Raw genomic sequence first — 17,296 nt, 5'->3', positions numbered from 1 at the left:
CTTTTTTTTTTTCTGCTTTTATTTGCTTGTTGAGCAGAGCTTATTCCAACCCTCAAGTCATCTTTTGGTGCTTCCTCTGCTGCACATCATGTTCAGATGCACACATACACTTCCCCTTCACACTGACTCCATGCTTCACTGAAATGCAGTTTTACTCTTCCATAATAGGCTAAGTTGTCACACTCTGATAAATTAGTTCAAGAAATTTTTCTCAAGCCTTCTTGAGATTGTTCCACTAAGGAAGAAAGCCTTTTATAGTAACTGTGGCTGCTATCAGTCAGCCTGACTTTGGGCAGGCAGAGTCAGTCCAGGTAAAGTTGCCATTTTTCCCACTCCATTTGTCATTCTGGGAGGCTTTGGCAGGGCAGCATTACAAAAACAACCCCTAGAAGCCCAGGTGAGGCAGAAGCACCCCAGGTGAGCCCTGTGTGCAGCAGCTGGGGCTTCTTGCAGGGCAGTAGATGACTGGCATGAGTGTTAAACATCTCCTTTGAAAAAAATTTCCTGAATTCTTTTTGAAGTTGGTTTGTCCTATCTCCTTCCCCACCATTGCAGTGCTCACTCATTACTTCATGAATTTCCCTCTCATTCCTTGAGTCTTCCTTCCCAGGTGTGAACTGCTGTCAGTTCCAGTGGATGGGGCACCCTCCTGCTCCCAGCCTCTCTACACTACTGACAGCACTTTCCTGGCTAAACCATGATCCTAGAGCAGCTGGAGTGAAGGAAGAGGGTCCTCTTTATCAGCCTCTAGTACAGGCTCCAATCCCACAATGCTTTTTATAAATTCCCTTTTAATTACTTTTTCTACTTTCTGAGCCGACTCCATAACAAGACTATTTCACTTTCTAAGACAAGACTTCCTGGAGGCTAAATCTTTCCAGTTCAAGTTCTTGAAGGCTTAGGATCATAGAAACATTTGTAGTCGCCAACTCCACACACAGAATTAAGAGTTCTCAGGTCCAAACCCGTTAAAAACAAAAAAATCACATTTTATTTGCCAGTTTCAAAATCATTAAAAATAGGGAAAAAAATCACATTTTGTTTGCCATAAAGTGTTGATTTGTCACAAAAAATATATCCCCAGAAAAACAACAACAACAAAAAACCAAACCCAACAAAACCAGTATAAAACAGACACTAAGGTATGCAGCTTGGGCAAGAAAGCTACTATCCCCATTCCTTCATGTCCAGAAAAAAGTGACAAAGCCCTGAGAGTAAGTGACAGCTGAACACCCCGCTGCTTTGTTCCCAAGGAAGCATTATCACAGTGAAAGAGATGTTCCTCAGCACACCAAATGTATTCATTCTCTCCAAAGTCTTCCCCCCCTCCCCACCTTTGTCAGGATTCACTTGTGCTACAAGTGAAGTCTGTTTCTCTTCACCCAAACCCTTCCTGCCCTATGTAGATGATCAAGTCTGTGTTCCCAACTTCGTAAGTTTTCACTAACCTCACGATTTCAGCAAATTTTGGAATAAAAGCACTACAAGGTAGTTGTAACCTTCACTTTAAGTAAACTTCTTCTTTTGGCCATACCGTAACACTGTTTGAATCTTTGAAAAAAGCACTTTGGGTCTCCTTTGGAAGGGAAAACCCAAATCTAAGTGAAGGAAGCAGAAAACAACCTGATAGGTAAAGCATTAATTAAAATAGGAGAGCAGACAAATCAGAATTCAATGGTCACTCTTTCATTCTGTAGAGCCTACAGACAGAATATGGAAACATGAGGTTTTTGAATTAAAGAGAGATGAGCACGGGGCATGACAGAGAAGATAGCTCTTTAGAGATCCCAAGAGGAATAATGAAAAATAGAAAGTAGGCTTGCTTTTCACCATGTTTAAGCCTTATTTCCTGTGATGGCAATTTTTTGCCACTCAATATTTATATCTGTTTAGACAACACACACACACACAAAGCATACTCAATATCAAATCCTGAGCAGCCTCCCAGCACACTGAGCAAGGCTTAGACAGAGAATTTCTTGTTCCCTGAGCTCCAGTGCCAGGCAGCAGCACACCCATTCCCCTCTGCTGACTGCACACCCTTGGGGTGGCAGAGCACAGCAGAAGGCAGTGACTGCGCCTCAGGGCACACACAGACACACATACACACACACACAGAGCACCTTTGGGCTCCAGCTGGGGAGAACCAGAGTGTCTTTACTCTCCCCCACACCCGTACCTGCAGTGCAGCTGGATACTGGTTGGGTGGGGTTAAGCATGCCCAGCCCAGCATTCTGGGGAGCCTACAATGTATTATCCTGCCCTCTCAACCTACATATCTGGTGAGATCTCAGTGCCTAATTGACAACGTGCACCTCCCCAGAGACTAAAACACAAAAAATAAATAATGTGACTCGCTTTCACTTGGGGTCTGGATTTTAAAGGGCAGGTATTTTGATTTGCCTTTTTCTTTTTCTTGCTTCCTTTTTTTTTTTTTTTTTTTTTTCTTTTGCCTAGTCTCTTTCCAATATTAAAAGACAAAATCCACATATATATATATGCTAAAAAACAGTCATGCAAACAGCCATCTCATTTTTGCTTGTATATGATGGCAGACACGGTGGGAATCTCGTGCTCCTTCTCCTTCTTGGGATCCACAACATGGCTGTATCGTTCTCCTCGGTGAATCTCCAAGTAGGGGCCCCAATTTGCTGCAGGCCGGCAGCAGCTGACAATGCGCTGGAAAACAAAACCAAGAGGCATTTCATGTCTTACTTTAGTCCAGGCTACTTTTAAAATTCAGTAAAATTATAGTTATGTACTCTAGTTATGTGCTGCAGCTCAACAAATGGCGAATCGCCAAAGTTGTTTAAAAGCATTCCAAATATCCTTGGGGTCAGTGGGTTCTGGACACTGAAGTCAAAGGACAGAGAAAACTGTGACCAACACAATTATTTGGGAAAGCTTGCCAAGAGCAGAATGTCTCAGATCTGTCACTTGCTTCTGTGAGGAATGGGAGGCAAAACTCCTGAAAATTATATGGGGATAGAAAGCAGTAAAAATTCTCCAGAAAATTCAAAAGAGCTGGAATAGGAACAGAACTGATGAAATATCTCTCTTGAATGCTGTGTGTGCATCCCAGAGAATTAGACTTTATCTTTTTATCAAAACGTGATAAGGTAGATGCACCTTTGAAGCAACTACCAGAGATAATGTTTTTGTCTAAAAATCCAGTTGAAAAACACATCAAAGTAGTAAAAGTAGAAGAAAGCACAAGTGGTCCTGATAATACCAAAGAAATTAAGATTTGAGGCTATGACAGTGAGTTCTTTTGCCCTTACCTGAATGAGGTTTCCTTCAGCTTTAACTATTTTAATAATAGCAACAATGGGAATCCAGATGACACAGAAGATTATCATGCACCAGCCAACAGCAGTTCCCCAGGTTGGGTATAACACTGAGCCATACGTGGGATTTGAAAATGTGATCAAAGACCAGACCAAAATGGCCTAGAAGAAAATGGCAAAAACAATAAGAGAAAAAAGCTAGGTTTCCAGCAACATTGAATATACACTGCTTCCAAGTTGGTTTAATAAAAAGAAGGGCTGTCTACAAGTTCTGCATGATTCCATCCTGCTTTCTAAGTGTGAGAACAGTTGTGTATGATTTGGTGTCAGTCATCACCAAATAGCAAGGCTGAAGGGCAGGACAGAAATGTGACACCAAGGTACACTAAGTATATTTGTTTAAACATAACATGATCTCTGAGTTCTCTTTGAATCCTATTTTGGATAATATATATGTTGCTGGCTGAGCCCAGTACCTATCTCTATATGTTTTATGCATTCCTCTGTTCCATTATTTACAGGAATACAAGAAAGAATCTAAGATTAGAAATTGGCAAATATTGCTTCAGAAATTGGATAGTTTTAAGCAGCATTTTCTAAACTATTAACTGGGCAGATTACAGGTAATGTGCTGGCCAGAGTGACTTGCCACTGCTCCTGGATTGGAGATGTTAATAAATTCTGTCACAGTAACATAATCCAACCATCTACACTTGCAATAAGAAGTACAGGAGTAATAAACCCCAGATACAAAACAGGACATTAAAAGGTCTCAGTTAGTCAGGAGAACAGCAGAACATCTGATCCAAAAATGGGATTTCCCTCAAAAGGTTTTCAAACCAATCTCAGCCTAAAACTAAGATAATTCAGCTGCGAAGGTAGAGGACCTAGTTCCTCTGTGTTATTCCTTGGGAGTGTAAATGCAGCTCACTAGTAACTACTAATGTCAAGCTCCAGCCTCTCCTAGAGAGGATCAGAGGACAAGGGAATGTATCAGAAAGCAGAGATAGCCCATAGTTCACTTCATTGGCACAGTGAAGTACTCTCATTATGCATCTTTATACACTGAGCCCAGGCAGTCACCCCTGAATCTTCACACAGAAGCCTCTTCAATATTAAGTTACTAAGTTCTGTCACACTAACACAATCCAGTCATGTGCACCCACCATTAACAGCACAGGAGTGATGAAAAACCAGCACATTCTCCACCACAACCAGAAATAAAAGCTCTTCTTTCCAATCATCATTTCAATGTCTTCAATGAATCTGTTTCCTCCTGTTGGAAGACAATCATGGGGCTCACTATAAAGCAGGTACATCCCTTGAAGGTGGGGTTTCTCAAAAGTGGTCCAAGAAAGGCAATTATCAAGGACAGTTTCTCCAGTTCTCTGTTAATTATTGAAGTTTTTATTATTATATTATTGTTCAGATGGTTAGCTTATAAATTCTTTATTGCAGTAATTAGTATTTAATATCCCTGGCACTGCTCAAGGCCAGGCTGGATGCGGCTTTGAGAAACCTGGTCTAGTGGAAAGTGTCCCTGCCCCTGGCAGGAGGTTGGAACAGGAAGTCCTTTCAAGTCCCTTCCACCCAAACAACCACTGTTGTTTAGTTTCTTAGGGATTGCTTAGTTTAATTATGTATTTTCAATGCAAATAAATTACCGTAAATGTACACTATGCCTATTATCTCCAGGACAGCTGAAATAAGGATTCCCCATCCAGCACAGAAGTGATCTATGAGGTTAACCCAGTAAATTCCTGCCTGCAGAACAAACAGAGGTTAAAATATGAGTAGTAACATATTTAAGCAAATAAGATGCATTTGTTTGAGACAATTTAACTAATTGCAACTCTGAGTTTTTAAGTTCATAGTTCTCCAGGTCAAGTACAGATTTGTGAATATTATTTTCTTTAAATCCCTCTGTGTAAAGTTGAAAAGCACATCTAACAAAATACTATAGAAACTAAAACTAAGATCTATGCATATGCAGAGCATATATAAACAGCTGAGATCAGGATTTAAATTTGGAGCTTACACAAATAAAGTTGGTGCTGAAGTTTTGATACAGACCTACAGTAATGGCTACCAGTTATTAGTTCTGGAAGGCTTCTATCCTCCTACATGCATGACTTCTCCATGGGGTTAACCACAGCTTTAAACACCAGCATGCAATAGCAGGATCACAGAACAGGAAATGATCTCTGAGTTTTTCACAGTCTTATATGCTAAATCTCTTGCAAGCTTCCCCACCACCCTTACGTACTTTGCTTGACCATACAACTGACTACTCACCACAACCACTTCGTTTACATTCTCAGTCTAATTACACACATAAATCCCCATTTCTAGATGGAGTAATTGCAGTGAACCTTTATATCCTTAAAAGCAATTGTGTCAAGAAATTTTACACGGTATACTTAAAATTTCTTTTCTGTATGTATATTTGTATATATACACTCATACACACAGGAGAAGTAACCATGCAATCTACATTTAGTTCATGAGCTGATGGGTTTTCATTACATGAATAGGCCATTCTTCAACTCCTGTACTGGTTGCTAGTGAGTTCTGAACACAAAGATCCCATCAGCATTTATTAGCAGTACCCGCTGTGCTGCGGACATGTTGTATGCATGTACTTGTGATTACACAAATTCCTGAACTGAGGAATGATAAATCAGGCTGATAGTTCACAGGCTCTGTAAAGGCATTCTATTTAAAAGCATGTCTCAGTTCAATAATCACAGACAACCTTATGTTCTTCAAGCTTCCCCTGGGAATTCCCTACTTGTGTGCCCAGGCACACTGTCAAAATCTAAGGGTCTCTAAGATTGATCCACAAAGATAGGGACAGTTGGAAAGTTTGACTTGAATTCATCACTTGCAGCATAACCAAACTCACTACCAAAAAACCTTAATTTCTTACCTGAGTAACACAGACAAGCCCAAGAAAAAAGAGCACTGTACACAGACCTATGGTTATAGGCAGTCTTAATTTTCTCATCACTCTGGGACTTATATCTTGAATGGTGGTTGTAAGTGTTTCTGCAAAGGAGGAAGTAGGGAGTTTGAGCAGCACAATTAAGAAAGGCAATGGTCATTTGAAAAGCCATGAGTCGCTTAAAACCCCACTCACCTATGGAGGCAAACTGGGAGTCAAGGCCCAAAAGCAGAAGCATGAAGAAAAACAAGAAGGACCACAGAGGAGAAACCGGTAACTTGGAGAGAGCCTCTGGGTAGGCTACAAAGGCCAGCTCAAACCCTGGAAAGCAATGGAAAGAAGGATCTTATTATTGTCATGCCTTGGCCAATGCAAGCCCCAATACCAACAGTGTGACCATCAGCCTACCTGAGTCCACGACTTCTGAGACAGGTCTTTTGGACACAAATGCCATATGTCCCAGGATGGAGAATATTGCAAACCCAGCAAATACACTGGTGACACAGTTGGTCACACAAACTATAATGGCATCTGAGTAGCAGTTGTTGTGGAACTTGTTGTATGAAGACAAAGCAACAAGCCCACCCCATGCCACAGACAGGGAGTAAAATATCTGCGTGGCTGCATCTTTCCAAACCTACCAAAAAAAAAGGAACAAGAGATTTACTGTATTACTTATAGTACTTATCATAAACATTGAAGTCTGCCCTCCACTGAAGCTCAAGGGTTTTTTTTATTCAGCCAGTATATCTAATTCTATTTCATATGAATTTTAGGGAGGATAGGATATAGCAGAGTGGTGACCTTGCCATCTCAATCACTAAGAGTATCTCTATGATCTCCAAAGGTCACATCCCAAGCATGCTGCCAAATACTTGAATCTTATTGGGCTAACTCTGAAGAAGAGATTCAATTCGTTCACGCATGTGGATTGCTGAGATATGAATCTTGGCACAGAGCCAACAAATAAGGGCAACCAGGATAGGCTGCAGGAGTGAGAACTTCCATGTATTCTCCCACCTGTGTAACCCAGACAAACCACTTCTGCCTCTGATGTAGCCCCTCAGCTAGTGCCAAGCACTTACATAAGTACCACAAATAAATATCACACTTAATGCTTGCTTTTAATAAAACTGCAATAATATTGGCATGAGCCAGATCAAAAAATATCCCTGCTTTCATTGCATGAGGTGCCCTTCTTGGTCCACTGATTACACAAGGTAATTTCCCAGGCAAGGCATGGCCTGAATTTCAAACTCAGGGACCCCTTCAGCCTTATGATAAATTCCCTTAAAATTACCAGCAAGAAATTTGCAGCAGGTCTTGCTAAGATGAAACTCCAGCATGACTCCCAAGAACTGTTTAGAGGCAATTGCACAGTTGTCATCACTGGTGATGGGGAGAAGGTGACTGTTTTTCAATTTGAGAGTAGCTGGAATAGGGGCTTGGACTTTATACATCACCAGCTGCTGATGAAAAATACAGGGCAGGATCTAAAGCACCTGATATAAAAAAAGAAGCAAGCCCACATAACCAGGGAATTGTGTCACACTTCTGGGGCTGATGCTACCTCTCACCTCTGCCTCCATCAGCTTGGTGATATTGGACTGTCTCCCAATGTAGTATTCGATGCCGTCCATAGCACCTTCCAGGGTGGCACCTCGCACCAACAAGATGAGCAGGATGACATATGGGAAGAGTGCAGTGAAGTAGACAACCTGCAGAAAGATGGGCAGGGATACACATAGGAGTGAGGGGATCCACAGGGGATCCTCCATGCAGGAGGACTGGACAGGCTTTAGGCTAAGGTCTGCTGGTACAAAAGAAAAACAGGCAACCAGGGAAGTGAACACATGCCAGCCACCAAACCATCTGGCTTAGCCGGTTCTGGAGCTGCATTCCAGCAGAAGCAGAAGGCTCAGGCCACATATCCACATTTCAGATAGCACTCAACTAGTTTCAGAAATGCATTTTTCTGACATGAGTTACTGCTGTAGCAAGGTCCAGACTCAACTACCTCAGATGTCTCTTGCTAGGTAGTGCTTCTAGCAAGTGCAAACTGAAAGCCAGGAAAAAACAGGTGACCAGGGTGGAATTATCTCCTGGATGAGCTCCCTGATACTGCCCACCCCCCCTTCCTGCCCACCCCTCTCGAAGAAAAAAAAAAAAAAATTAAAGGTACTGTTCTGGAAGCTTTCTTTACAGGAACAAGGACTTTTAGGTTCTCTCAGACACAGATCTATTCTGTTAATTGATCTAGCATAATGGAACCAAGGCCAGCAGTAAAGTTATTGTCACACAGGCTACATTCAACAATATTCTGGTTTCTTGAGTCTTAGTTTCAGTGTTATGCAGATAGGTAATTAACCTAGTACTGCTTGTTCCATCAAGCCTGAGCATTGCACCATCATGTGGCGAGTCTGACATTTCTGAAGAACTCCTTCCTGCTTGCCTTAAACGGACAATTCTCTCTGCTTTTCCTCAAGTCTTTTTCCTGCCCAGCTAGATTCTTCCAAGTCTCACCTTACTCTCCAAAGGCGATTGCCTTTTTGCCAAGAAAGAAGTGACTACAGGAAGAGCCAGCTGCCAGGAACCCAGAGAATATGAGATTAGGAAGAGCCATGCAGTCAAGTAACTGAGGCTGGGAAAGCACAGATACTCCACCTCAAGGCACTGAAACAAGGGCAGAAAGCTCCAAATAGAATGCAAAACAGGAGGAGACATCACAATGAGCAGAGGAAAGCAGGCAGCAAGGAACCATGGCAATGGTTCAATGGCACAATGACAGAAGGAAAGAGGAAAAAAAATCTATGAAGGAAAGGTGGACAAAAGAACAAAGGCAACTGAGGCTGAAGAAGTAAAGGATGGACATGCAACATGAAGGTGAGAAAAGAGTATGAGGAGAAAGGAACAAAATCATGAAAATGGTCTGAGGTGAGGAAGGATGAAATTCAACCTGCCTGAAGTCAACCTAGCCCAAGAAAAACTCCAGACAACCATGCTGTAGCTTGTGGAAATGGGAGCTCAGCAGAGACAGATTCTGAAAACAAGCATCTAAGTACCTTGTCCCTAAAAATCAGTTCTTGGGTACAAAACAACATTTCACAATCTGGCAGGAACCTGCACACACACATCTGCTCACAGCACCTGACCTGTATTGTCCAAACATCTCAGCCAGACTGGAAATGCAAAATAATCACTGGGTGTTCCCAGGGCGTGTGCCCATGTGTGCCATCACATGCATGCTTCCATCACACAGCCCAGGCAAATGCTAAAACTTAGCTGGAATCCCCGGCACAACAGCAAGATCCCAAAATACAGGGCAGCCTGGTGGAGTTGAGGCCCAGGTATTAAATAATGGCTGTGTAATCAGCACCTTGCTCATATTTTATGTAACAGTTACGAAGCCAAGGAGCAGGAGGGAAACCAAATGCTGAGCCCAGCTGAGGGGGGTGTGTTAGGACTGCATCCTGCCTTGTATAACTTCCCTGGGTCTAACTGACAGGGCAGAATCAGGCCAAAAGTCATCTCCTTGCTCTTCTTTACATACCTTTCCAGAAGATTTTATTCCTTTAAACAGGGCAGCTCCAACAATGGTCCAAGACAGGAGGAGGCAGAGAGCTAGGTACCACACGACCCTGCCGGTGTCCTCCAGCCCACTCGAGCGCTGCAGGGCCACTTTGCTGAAAGCACACGATGCTCCTGTGAGGAGGGGGGACAGCAGCATACACACACCCCTCCTCTTCAGATACTTCTCAGGAAAAAGTGAGCTGCTGTGTGCAGCTAGGACAAGACTCTGCAGCCTCTTCCAAGAGCGTACAGTTAGAATCGCACGATTGCCACTGAGAAACTGCACATTTAACTGCATTTTTTCCCCTCTTTTGGAAGCCTACCTGCTCTCCTCTCTCCATACATCTCCTGCATAAGGCCCACCTAAGATATTCTGTGTTAATCATGAAATTCTGACAGGAAGAGAAGAGCCCATAAGAATCAGTTTCCAAGAACCAAGAGGCCAATTGAGACCATGAGGCCATAAAGAAGTGGCAATTTCACAACAGGCCCAGATTCAGGATAAGGTGAATATATTTCACAGAGTAACTCCTGAGAAAAATAAAAGTATATGCTATATGTAAAAATGTTAAGTAGTGCTGACCAGGACTCCAGAGCAGAGGACTTCTCTAAATTGGAGTACGTTTCAGTTGGTTAAAGGTTGACTCTCTTGGTTCTCTTTCTATACATAATTTATCTTATAAAGGCCAAAGTTATCAATTAAATTTTAAGTCCCCCCTCTAGTGATTTGCAAGCCCATGTCCCTTGACTAAATATTTTCTGGACTCCAAGATAAGACAAAAATAAAATGTACATCCAAAACCACAATGCGTAAAAAGGTACTTTTAGTAATTTCTTTAAAGTATTTACTTACTTCCAGTATTGCTCACTGGGAAATTGCACTGGTTTGTAGTTTATGGTGCCATTTATACATGTGAGGTTGTTGCTCACAATGTATGAGTAGTTTGCATGAATGATTTGCCCACGCATGGTTGCATTACAGTCGCTCACTGAAAGCAAGAAAAAGAAATAATTAACACTGGAATAACTATTATTAAAAAAAAATTAAACAGATAGAGCAAATGTGTTTCCTAAGCAATTACAGCTTCAGCTTGCCTGTTAACAATATTTAGAAACAAACCTGAAATATCACTGGCAGCCGTGACTTTGCTACTTGACTGTAAACCAAAACACCAAGAAGCTACTGTGCTCACAACGTTTTACTTATCCTCAAGAATACTAATATAAATAAGAACTGAGCACAGTTAAAATTGTAGCCTTGATTACTCTATGAAAACCTTTGTCCCAAACCAAGGTGGCACATGGATCAGGTGGTATCTGGTATTCATCTTATTGTGGCAGAGGGCTTATTAGAGTGCCTTAAATATTTTCCTTGGAGCAGGGTTGGAGGAATGGAAACTGGGGTTGGGAATTTTTTGCCAGAACATACAATAAAAACCACTTCATCATCATACCTATCAGCATTTACTGGAAATTCTTGTTGAAACCTATTTCAGGACAGCTTCTTCAGCTCAGTTTTGTGTTCCTCCAAACCTTACAAATTACATGCTGCAATATGTTTTGTTTTGCCAATAAATATTCATCAAATTTTTGTTACATAATGCATCTTAGAAGATATTTTCAGATATATGGTTGAGATATATTCACATTAATACTGTAAACAATGTAATCCATCCTGATCTTGTCCTGGTTATTTTAATAATCACTGGTTACCTGGCAAGACATTTCCAGCTGCTAAGTGGTAATTACCTCACCAACTTCACCTTTTGCCTTAAACTAGTCTCATATGGAAACTGGTGAGATAACAAGTGTTTGGCCCTAGGTCTGCTGTCAAACACAAGAACAGTAGTGTGGAGATACATTCTAAAGTGTTAATGAAGTGTGAAACCAGTGCCCCAGCGGTGGTCAGGATTACCATAACCACGGGGAGGTAAAGGGCAACCAAAAACTACTGCAGTAGTTTGTCTCATAGAAGGAAGGTAATTTTTTTTGCCACAAAGCCTGATTAAATGGAAATTCAGTATTTCCAGGGATTGTATATACTAGAAAAAAGCTGAGGTTTTAAGGGAGAAAGAAAAGATCCAACAACGTGATTTCATCCCAGTCGTCCGTAGATCTCCCAAGCACCCAGAACTGGTGGCAGGGAAGTAGATAAGCATCGCTGCTCTGCCATCACTCCTCTGTTCAGATGCAAAACTCCAGGAAGAACTTTTGAAGCCAAGGGGAGATGTCTTGGTCCTATACTTTCAGCGAGAGAAACGGTACAATTACCAAAACAGATAATATTAAAATCTATCTGGTAATTACGGTACCTATTTGAGTCTTGCTGCAGAATTCATCTGCCCAGGAAAAGCAATCGGACCACGGCAGCACTTTTTGAAACGAGGCAAATAAGTAGTACAATGCATAAGCAATGATAACGTTGTAGTAGATAGTCACAAATGCTGAGATGATGACCATCGTGATGCCCACTCCTAGGAAAGCAAAAGATATAATGTCTTAACAACACCGAACTCGGTTTGAAAAAAAAAAAACAAAAAAACAAAAAAAAAACAAAAAAAAAAAACCACAAAAAAACAAACAGCCTTCACTTGGGTTTTAAAAGGCTACTTGGGAAGAAGTTGAAGTTGGGGGTTTTTTTGTTTTAAAATATTTTTAACAGCAAACAGACTGTGAAATTTTAAATCTATGAAATGATGGGTGTGATCTAAATTGACCCTCTCAAACATGGTTTTGAAATAGAGTTTGAATCAGGCCCATAGAAAAATTGGACTATTTGCAAAGTCTAAAGGAGAAATTCAGTGTTTTGTTCTCTCCCCATTCAGAGGGAAACCTAGTAAAATAAAACATATTTTTTTAGGAATCTTTTTAAAGATTCCACTGTAATGAATGCTTTAAACTACAGTAAATCTTGGTAATACTACTGTTCTCCACCTTGTTAAAATTAGTTTTGTTCTGTGAGTTTGGGAAAGCAAATCATCCTAGAAACTACATTTAAGTTTCTGTCTTCATAGACACATAAAAGATATGCTGTGTTTAAAAACTTCTGCTTTAAAGATAAACACGCTGCTTTCACAAAAGTCTTGTGCTGCAGAACAGAGACTGGCAAAAGGAGTAAGTGTTGGAGCAACCAGTTTCTGTAGGTGACAAGCAAAATTCTTGTTGCATCAGAAAGAAACTTCCTTGTTCCTAAATTAACTCCTCTAGTGGATTAAGACAAACAGAATCTCTGCACAGTCCTTTACATCTATGGTACAGGATCAGGTACAGGCGTGAGTAGAGCACACGGTTAATTGTTTCCAAATAGATCTCTCTATGAAATACAAACCCTGACAGAGACTAACTACCACCACCTCTCCTATCTCAAGAGGCACCTCACTCTACAAAGCCAGAATCTAGGCTGTTTTATCACACAACAGATGACTCCCAAGGCAGCTGCTGGATGATTGTGCATAATATTGCACAGAGAACCCAGACCTGTGTGCCTGTGCCTGCACTGGCAGCCAAACACAGAATTAATGCGTCCAACACACAACTGCCTGCCTTCCAAGCTACACTGGGCACGAAGAATAAAGAAACAGTGATGAAGTCAACTTCTAAAATTTATTTTCAATCTGTTGAACATGGTACACCAGTTGTTTTACTGAGGATTTCCCTCACACGGCAAAATAGGGATATTTCCTTCTGCCTGGGCAGCTGGAGTGAAGGTGATGTGCTGATTAACACTGATAATCATTGATAAAACCTTTCATAACAGAGAACCTTTTTGGAGAAATCTTTACTTAACATCTGTTCATTAACTGAGTAATGAGGAAGTATGCACCCGTGAACATAACACTGGCCCTGTAACATTGAGAATAGTTGTTACACAGGTATTGGTGTCTCAGAATTAGTAACTTCATGAAGGAATCATTAATTCATAATAGTTTATTATTGGAATAAAAAAGATCTCAGGAAACATAACAAAACCAACCTTGAAACAATGGTAGTATTCTCCAGATGGAAACTGGCCCTAGACTGCCAAACTGCCCAAGGGAACATTCCAGGAAAAATAAGGGCAAGCCAGCTAATGCCAACATCAGAGTGTAGGGGATTAGGAAAGCACCTGAGAGAAGGAGACAAAAAATGAGGGAGAAAGCACAATCACACACAAAGAAAACATTGTATCTTTCAGTATTCACCAGTTTTATCACATTTTATACTCCCCCTTTCCCCTCTGCTCAAATACCCCACTGTAGGGGCTTTCTTTTTTCAAAATAGAAAGATTTGGTTGTTTCAAAGTCCTGTTCTCTCTAAGACTAAATAGTACCTGCAATGAAGAGGCACAGACTGTCAGAACTGCTGATTTAAAAAGAATGGCTTCTCTTATAGAAAGTAAATTAATTTAACAAAAACTATTGAAGATGTACTCTAATACAAGCAGAAACCCGGCTTAGCTGTAGGCACCACCAGCCTTGCCCACCTTCTATTTAATCTTCCAGCTTTTAATTTAAAGAGGAACAGAACCTTTCCAGTGTGTACTTGGCTGTGTTTTGCAATTGCCTTGTTAAGCAGCTTCTGGACATCAAAGCATGAAGATTATTTTCTATGGTTGGCCGAGTCCTGTGTCAAACAACATCTCAGGATGGCTCTTGTTCAAGTCCATTTAAGGATGCATGTTAACCTGATATCAGCGAGCAACCTGTTCTGTGAAAGGGACTGGCACTTCTTTGTGTGTACACAGAAGACAGGGAAAGCGAGAGCACAAGTTTCATAAACGCAACACACTATCACTGCAGGAATCTCTCCTCATCACTCTCAGTGAATTTAAAACAATCAAGGACCCAGTTCTGCAAGGAACGGCGAATACCTGATGTAATTTCAGGAAGCAAATTGTCCCAGAGAATTAACTGGATTACTCCTGTGTTTCGAAACAAGGATGTAACAGTGGTCTTTATCAATCATGGGCAAGGGGCACAGAAAATGATGCAAGCAGAAGCACAAATATGTTTTTAATGCAAAGTCTCTGCTGCAGTAGATAAGAAAAAAATCTAGTCCAAGGGCTGACATCACAACTTAGTTTGTTTTCACAATTTTCTTCAACAAAACTGTAACTATTGCAATCCAGCCAAGCTCACTCCAATAAAAATCCTGTACTGAGAATGCCTCCTTATGTTCTGTGTGCAGCTGTGTGGGCTGTGTTGCATTTACAGTCCAGAATTTGACTTCAGCGACTGTTACAGGTACATTTAAGTAAGTTCTCTGCAGTTACTATTTATGCACTCTTTAATTACCAGCCTGGCAAGTAGATAAAGCTTTGGAATACAAGCCAAGGAAGCCGGTGCCTCTGCTTGGCTTCCCACTAGCTCATTGTGTAAGCAGGTAGAGGCTCTCTCTGTCTCACACTTCCCAAGTGTCTGATCTGGGTAATTATTGACCTGGGATAATTATTCCAGCTTAGATTGTTTGCATGGAAAAACAAAGGTGCAGAGGGGATTCAACTGCTCTCTATAAACATGTCAGGTATGGTATATAACAAATTTAGCGGGAAGTAAGCACTGGGGGAGAATAGCTATTTAGACAAGATTTTGGCACATGGATTAAAATGTACATTGGTTATGAGTAATTCAGAAGGTGGAATTCTCAGGTAGAAATTTGCAACTTGAACGAGATGCTATTTCCCTTCTCAGTTTGTACCCAAAAATCACACAGATGCCTCTTACTCTCCTTTCCCATGAGTGGGCTCTATCCCAGTTCCCAGGGGTGATGCTCATATCCAGCTTTGAGAGAACATGCCCAGCCTCAGAGATGGCCCTTGGAGCTTGCCCTCCTCTCTCCTGGGGACGGCCAGGTGTGCCCACCCGACCCTGCCATTCAGCACAGGTACCTCCTCCATTCTGGTAGGTGAGGTAGGGAAAGCGCCAGACGTTGCCCAGGCCCACGGCGTAGCCCACCATGGACAGCAGGTAATCGCCTTTGCTTGACCAGTTGCCACGCTCAGAGTTCTCATCGCTGTCCCTGGACTCTGAATCTTTTTCATGTGTCAAATTGAAGTCCTTGGAAGAGAAGAGGGAAGTCTTGTGATCACCCATCAGGCAAGAGAGGCAATCATATCCTGATTTCTCTGTCCAGAGACGTACCTTGACATAGCTGAGCAGTTGGAAAGGGTGGGCAAAGCCATCTGGGCTGCTAGTCCACCTGATCCCTGGCAGGACAGCACAGACCTGTGAGAGAGGGTCCTACCAGAGAGCCTAAATACCTCCACAGACAGTTTTCCTTACTCCTGCCTTAGCTCTTGGGAGCAGCTCCAGGAGACTCCCCTATTCTGTCCCTCCACAGGCCCAGATGTTCACATCAGCCTGTATACCTGTATATCCACTTCAAAAAACACCTGTCCTAGTGCCTTTCACACCTGCCCAGGTACTCATCCTGCTTTACCTTCTCCTACCTGTTTGGGTCTCACCTGCCCAGACAACTCCATACCTGCCCACAGCTGCCGATCTACCTGCACCCTGCTTGCCCGAGCAGCTCTACGCCCACCTGGGCAACTCCACAACCCACCTGCGCAGGTGCGCCCACACTTGCCTACATTATCGCGCCCCTGCCCGGGTGCCTCCGGCCAGCCTGCCCCCGCCGCCTCACCTTCTTCTTCCCGCAGGAGAGAAAACCAGGTAAGCTGAGCATCCCCATCGCTGCCGCCGCAGGCGCTCCGCTCTGCCCGCGCTGGCCGCGGCTGGAAGCTTTATCGGACCGGCTGCCGCCCGCCCCTCCTCACCTGCCGAGAACCGCTGCCCGGGTGCGGCCGCCCCTCCTGCTTCCCCGCCCGCTGACCCTCCTCCAGCCCCGCGCCCACTTCCTCGGGAACACCCACCTGCTGGGCACCTGCCACTTCCCTTCCTAAATACTTCTTGCCCTTCGTGAGCCGTCACTCGTCCCCCGAATGGGCTCGCTTCCCCAGCCAGGGCTCTTCAGCTCTCATTGCACCCCTGCCTGGCCGCCTCTCCGTCACCCATCTCCACTTGTAGCATGTCCTCCCACTCCTTCCCCTCTCCCTCCTCTTGCAGTACCTACCTACATACTCTTTTCTTTGTCTTCTAATGCCAGGCTGCCAGCTCCCCATCAGACGCTAACCATCTCCTGAGCAGCTGACCCCGCTGCTCCCTGTGCCTCCCCACGGAGTCACTGTCGGTCTCGCCTATGTTCACTGCCCCGGAGACCCTGCTCCACCCCTGCCAGCTCCACTCTCATTCTTTCTCAACCTGCTCCATGCTGGAGTCCAGGCTCAGGAGATGCAGGGAAGCAAAGGGCACAAGGGGGTTAAACACCATGGAAATCTCGGCTTCTGCGCACGCCTTTCACAGGCACAGAAAGGGCAGGTCATAAAAGTAAAGGCATTTCCAGGGGAGGAATTTGAGCAGAAGGGTTTACAGATTCTTCTAAAGCACTTCCCCGCTTCACCAACATGGCTGTGACATTTCACCCTTTAAGGGAAGGGATGTCACAGTAACCTTCCCCA

At 42.9% G+C, this 17,296-nt stretch overlaps 1 protein-coding gene across 1 annotated transcript; it reads right to left on the bottom strand.

Annotated features, from left to right (window-relative positions):
- Nucleotides 1-968: 968 nt before the first annotated feature.
- SLC6A14 (solute carrier family 6 member 14) lies at nucleotides 969-16,503 on the bottom strand. The gene is made up of 14 exons (XM_066339976.1): nucleotides 16,423-16,503; nucleotides 15,668-15,836; nucleotides 13,775-13,906; nucleotides 12,114-12,275; nucleotides 10,655-10,790; nucleotides 9,782-9,914; nucleotides 7,809-7,949; nucleotides 6,640-6,868; nucleotides 6,427-6,552; nucleotides 6,217-6,335; nucleotides 4,952-5,051; nucleotides 4,454-4,563; nucleotides 3,282-3,449; nucleotides 969-2,679 (listed from the first exon to the last, which is right to left on the bottom strand). Exons 1-14 carry the CDS (start codon nucleotides 16,468-16,470, stop codon nucleotides 2,530-2,532), a joined length of 1,923 nt encoding a protein of 640 aa, XP_066196073.1. The 5' UTR covers nucleotides 16,471-16,503; the 3' UTR covers nucleotides 969-2,529.
- Nucleotides 16,504-17,296: the final 793 nt, after the last annotated feature.

Source organism: Sylvia atricapilla, chromosome Z (assembly GCF_009819655.1).
Source record: "Sylvia atricapilla isolate bSylAtr1 chromosome Z, bSylAtr1.pri, whole genome shotgun sequence".
Taxonomy (NCBI): domain Eukaryota; kingdom Metazoa; phylum Chordata; class Aves; order Passeriformes; family Sylviidae; genus Sylvia; species Sylvia atricapilla.
Note: the sequence above shows the minus strand (reverse complement) of the source record. Positions and strands in the feature narration are given on the sequence as shown.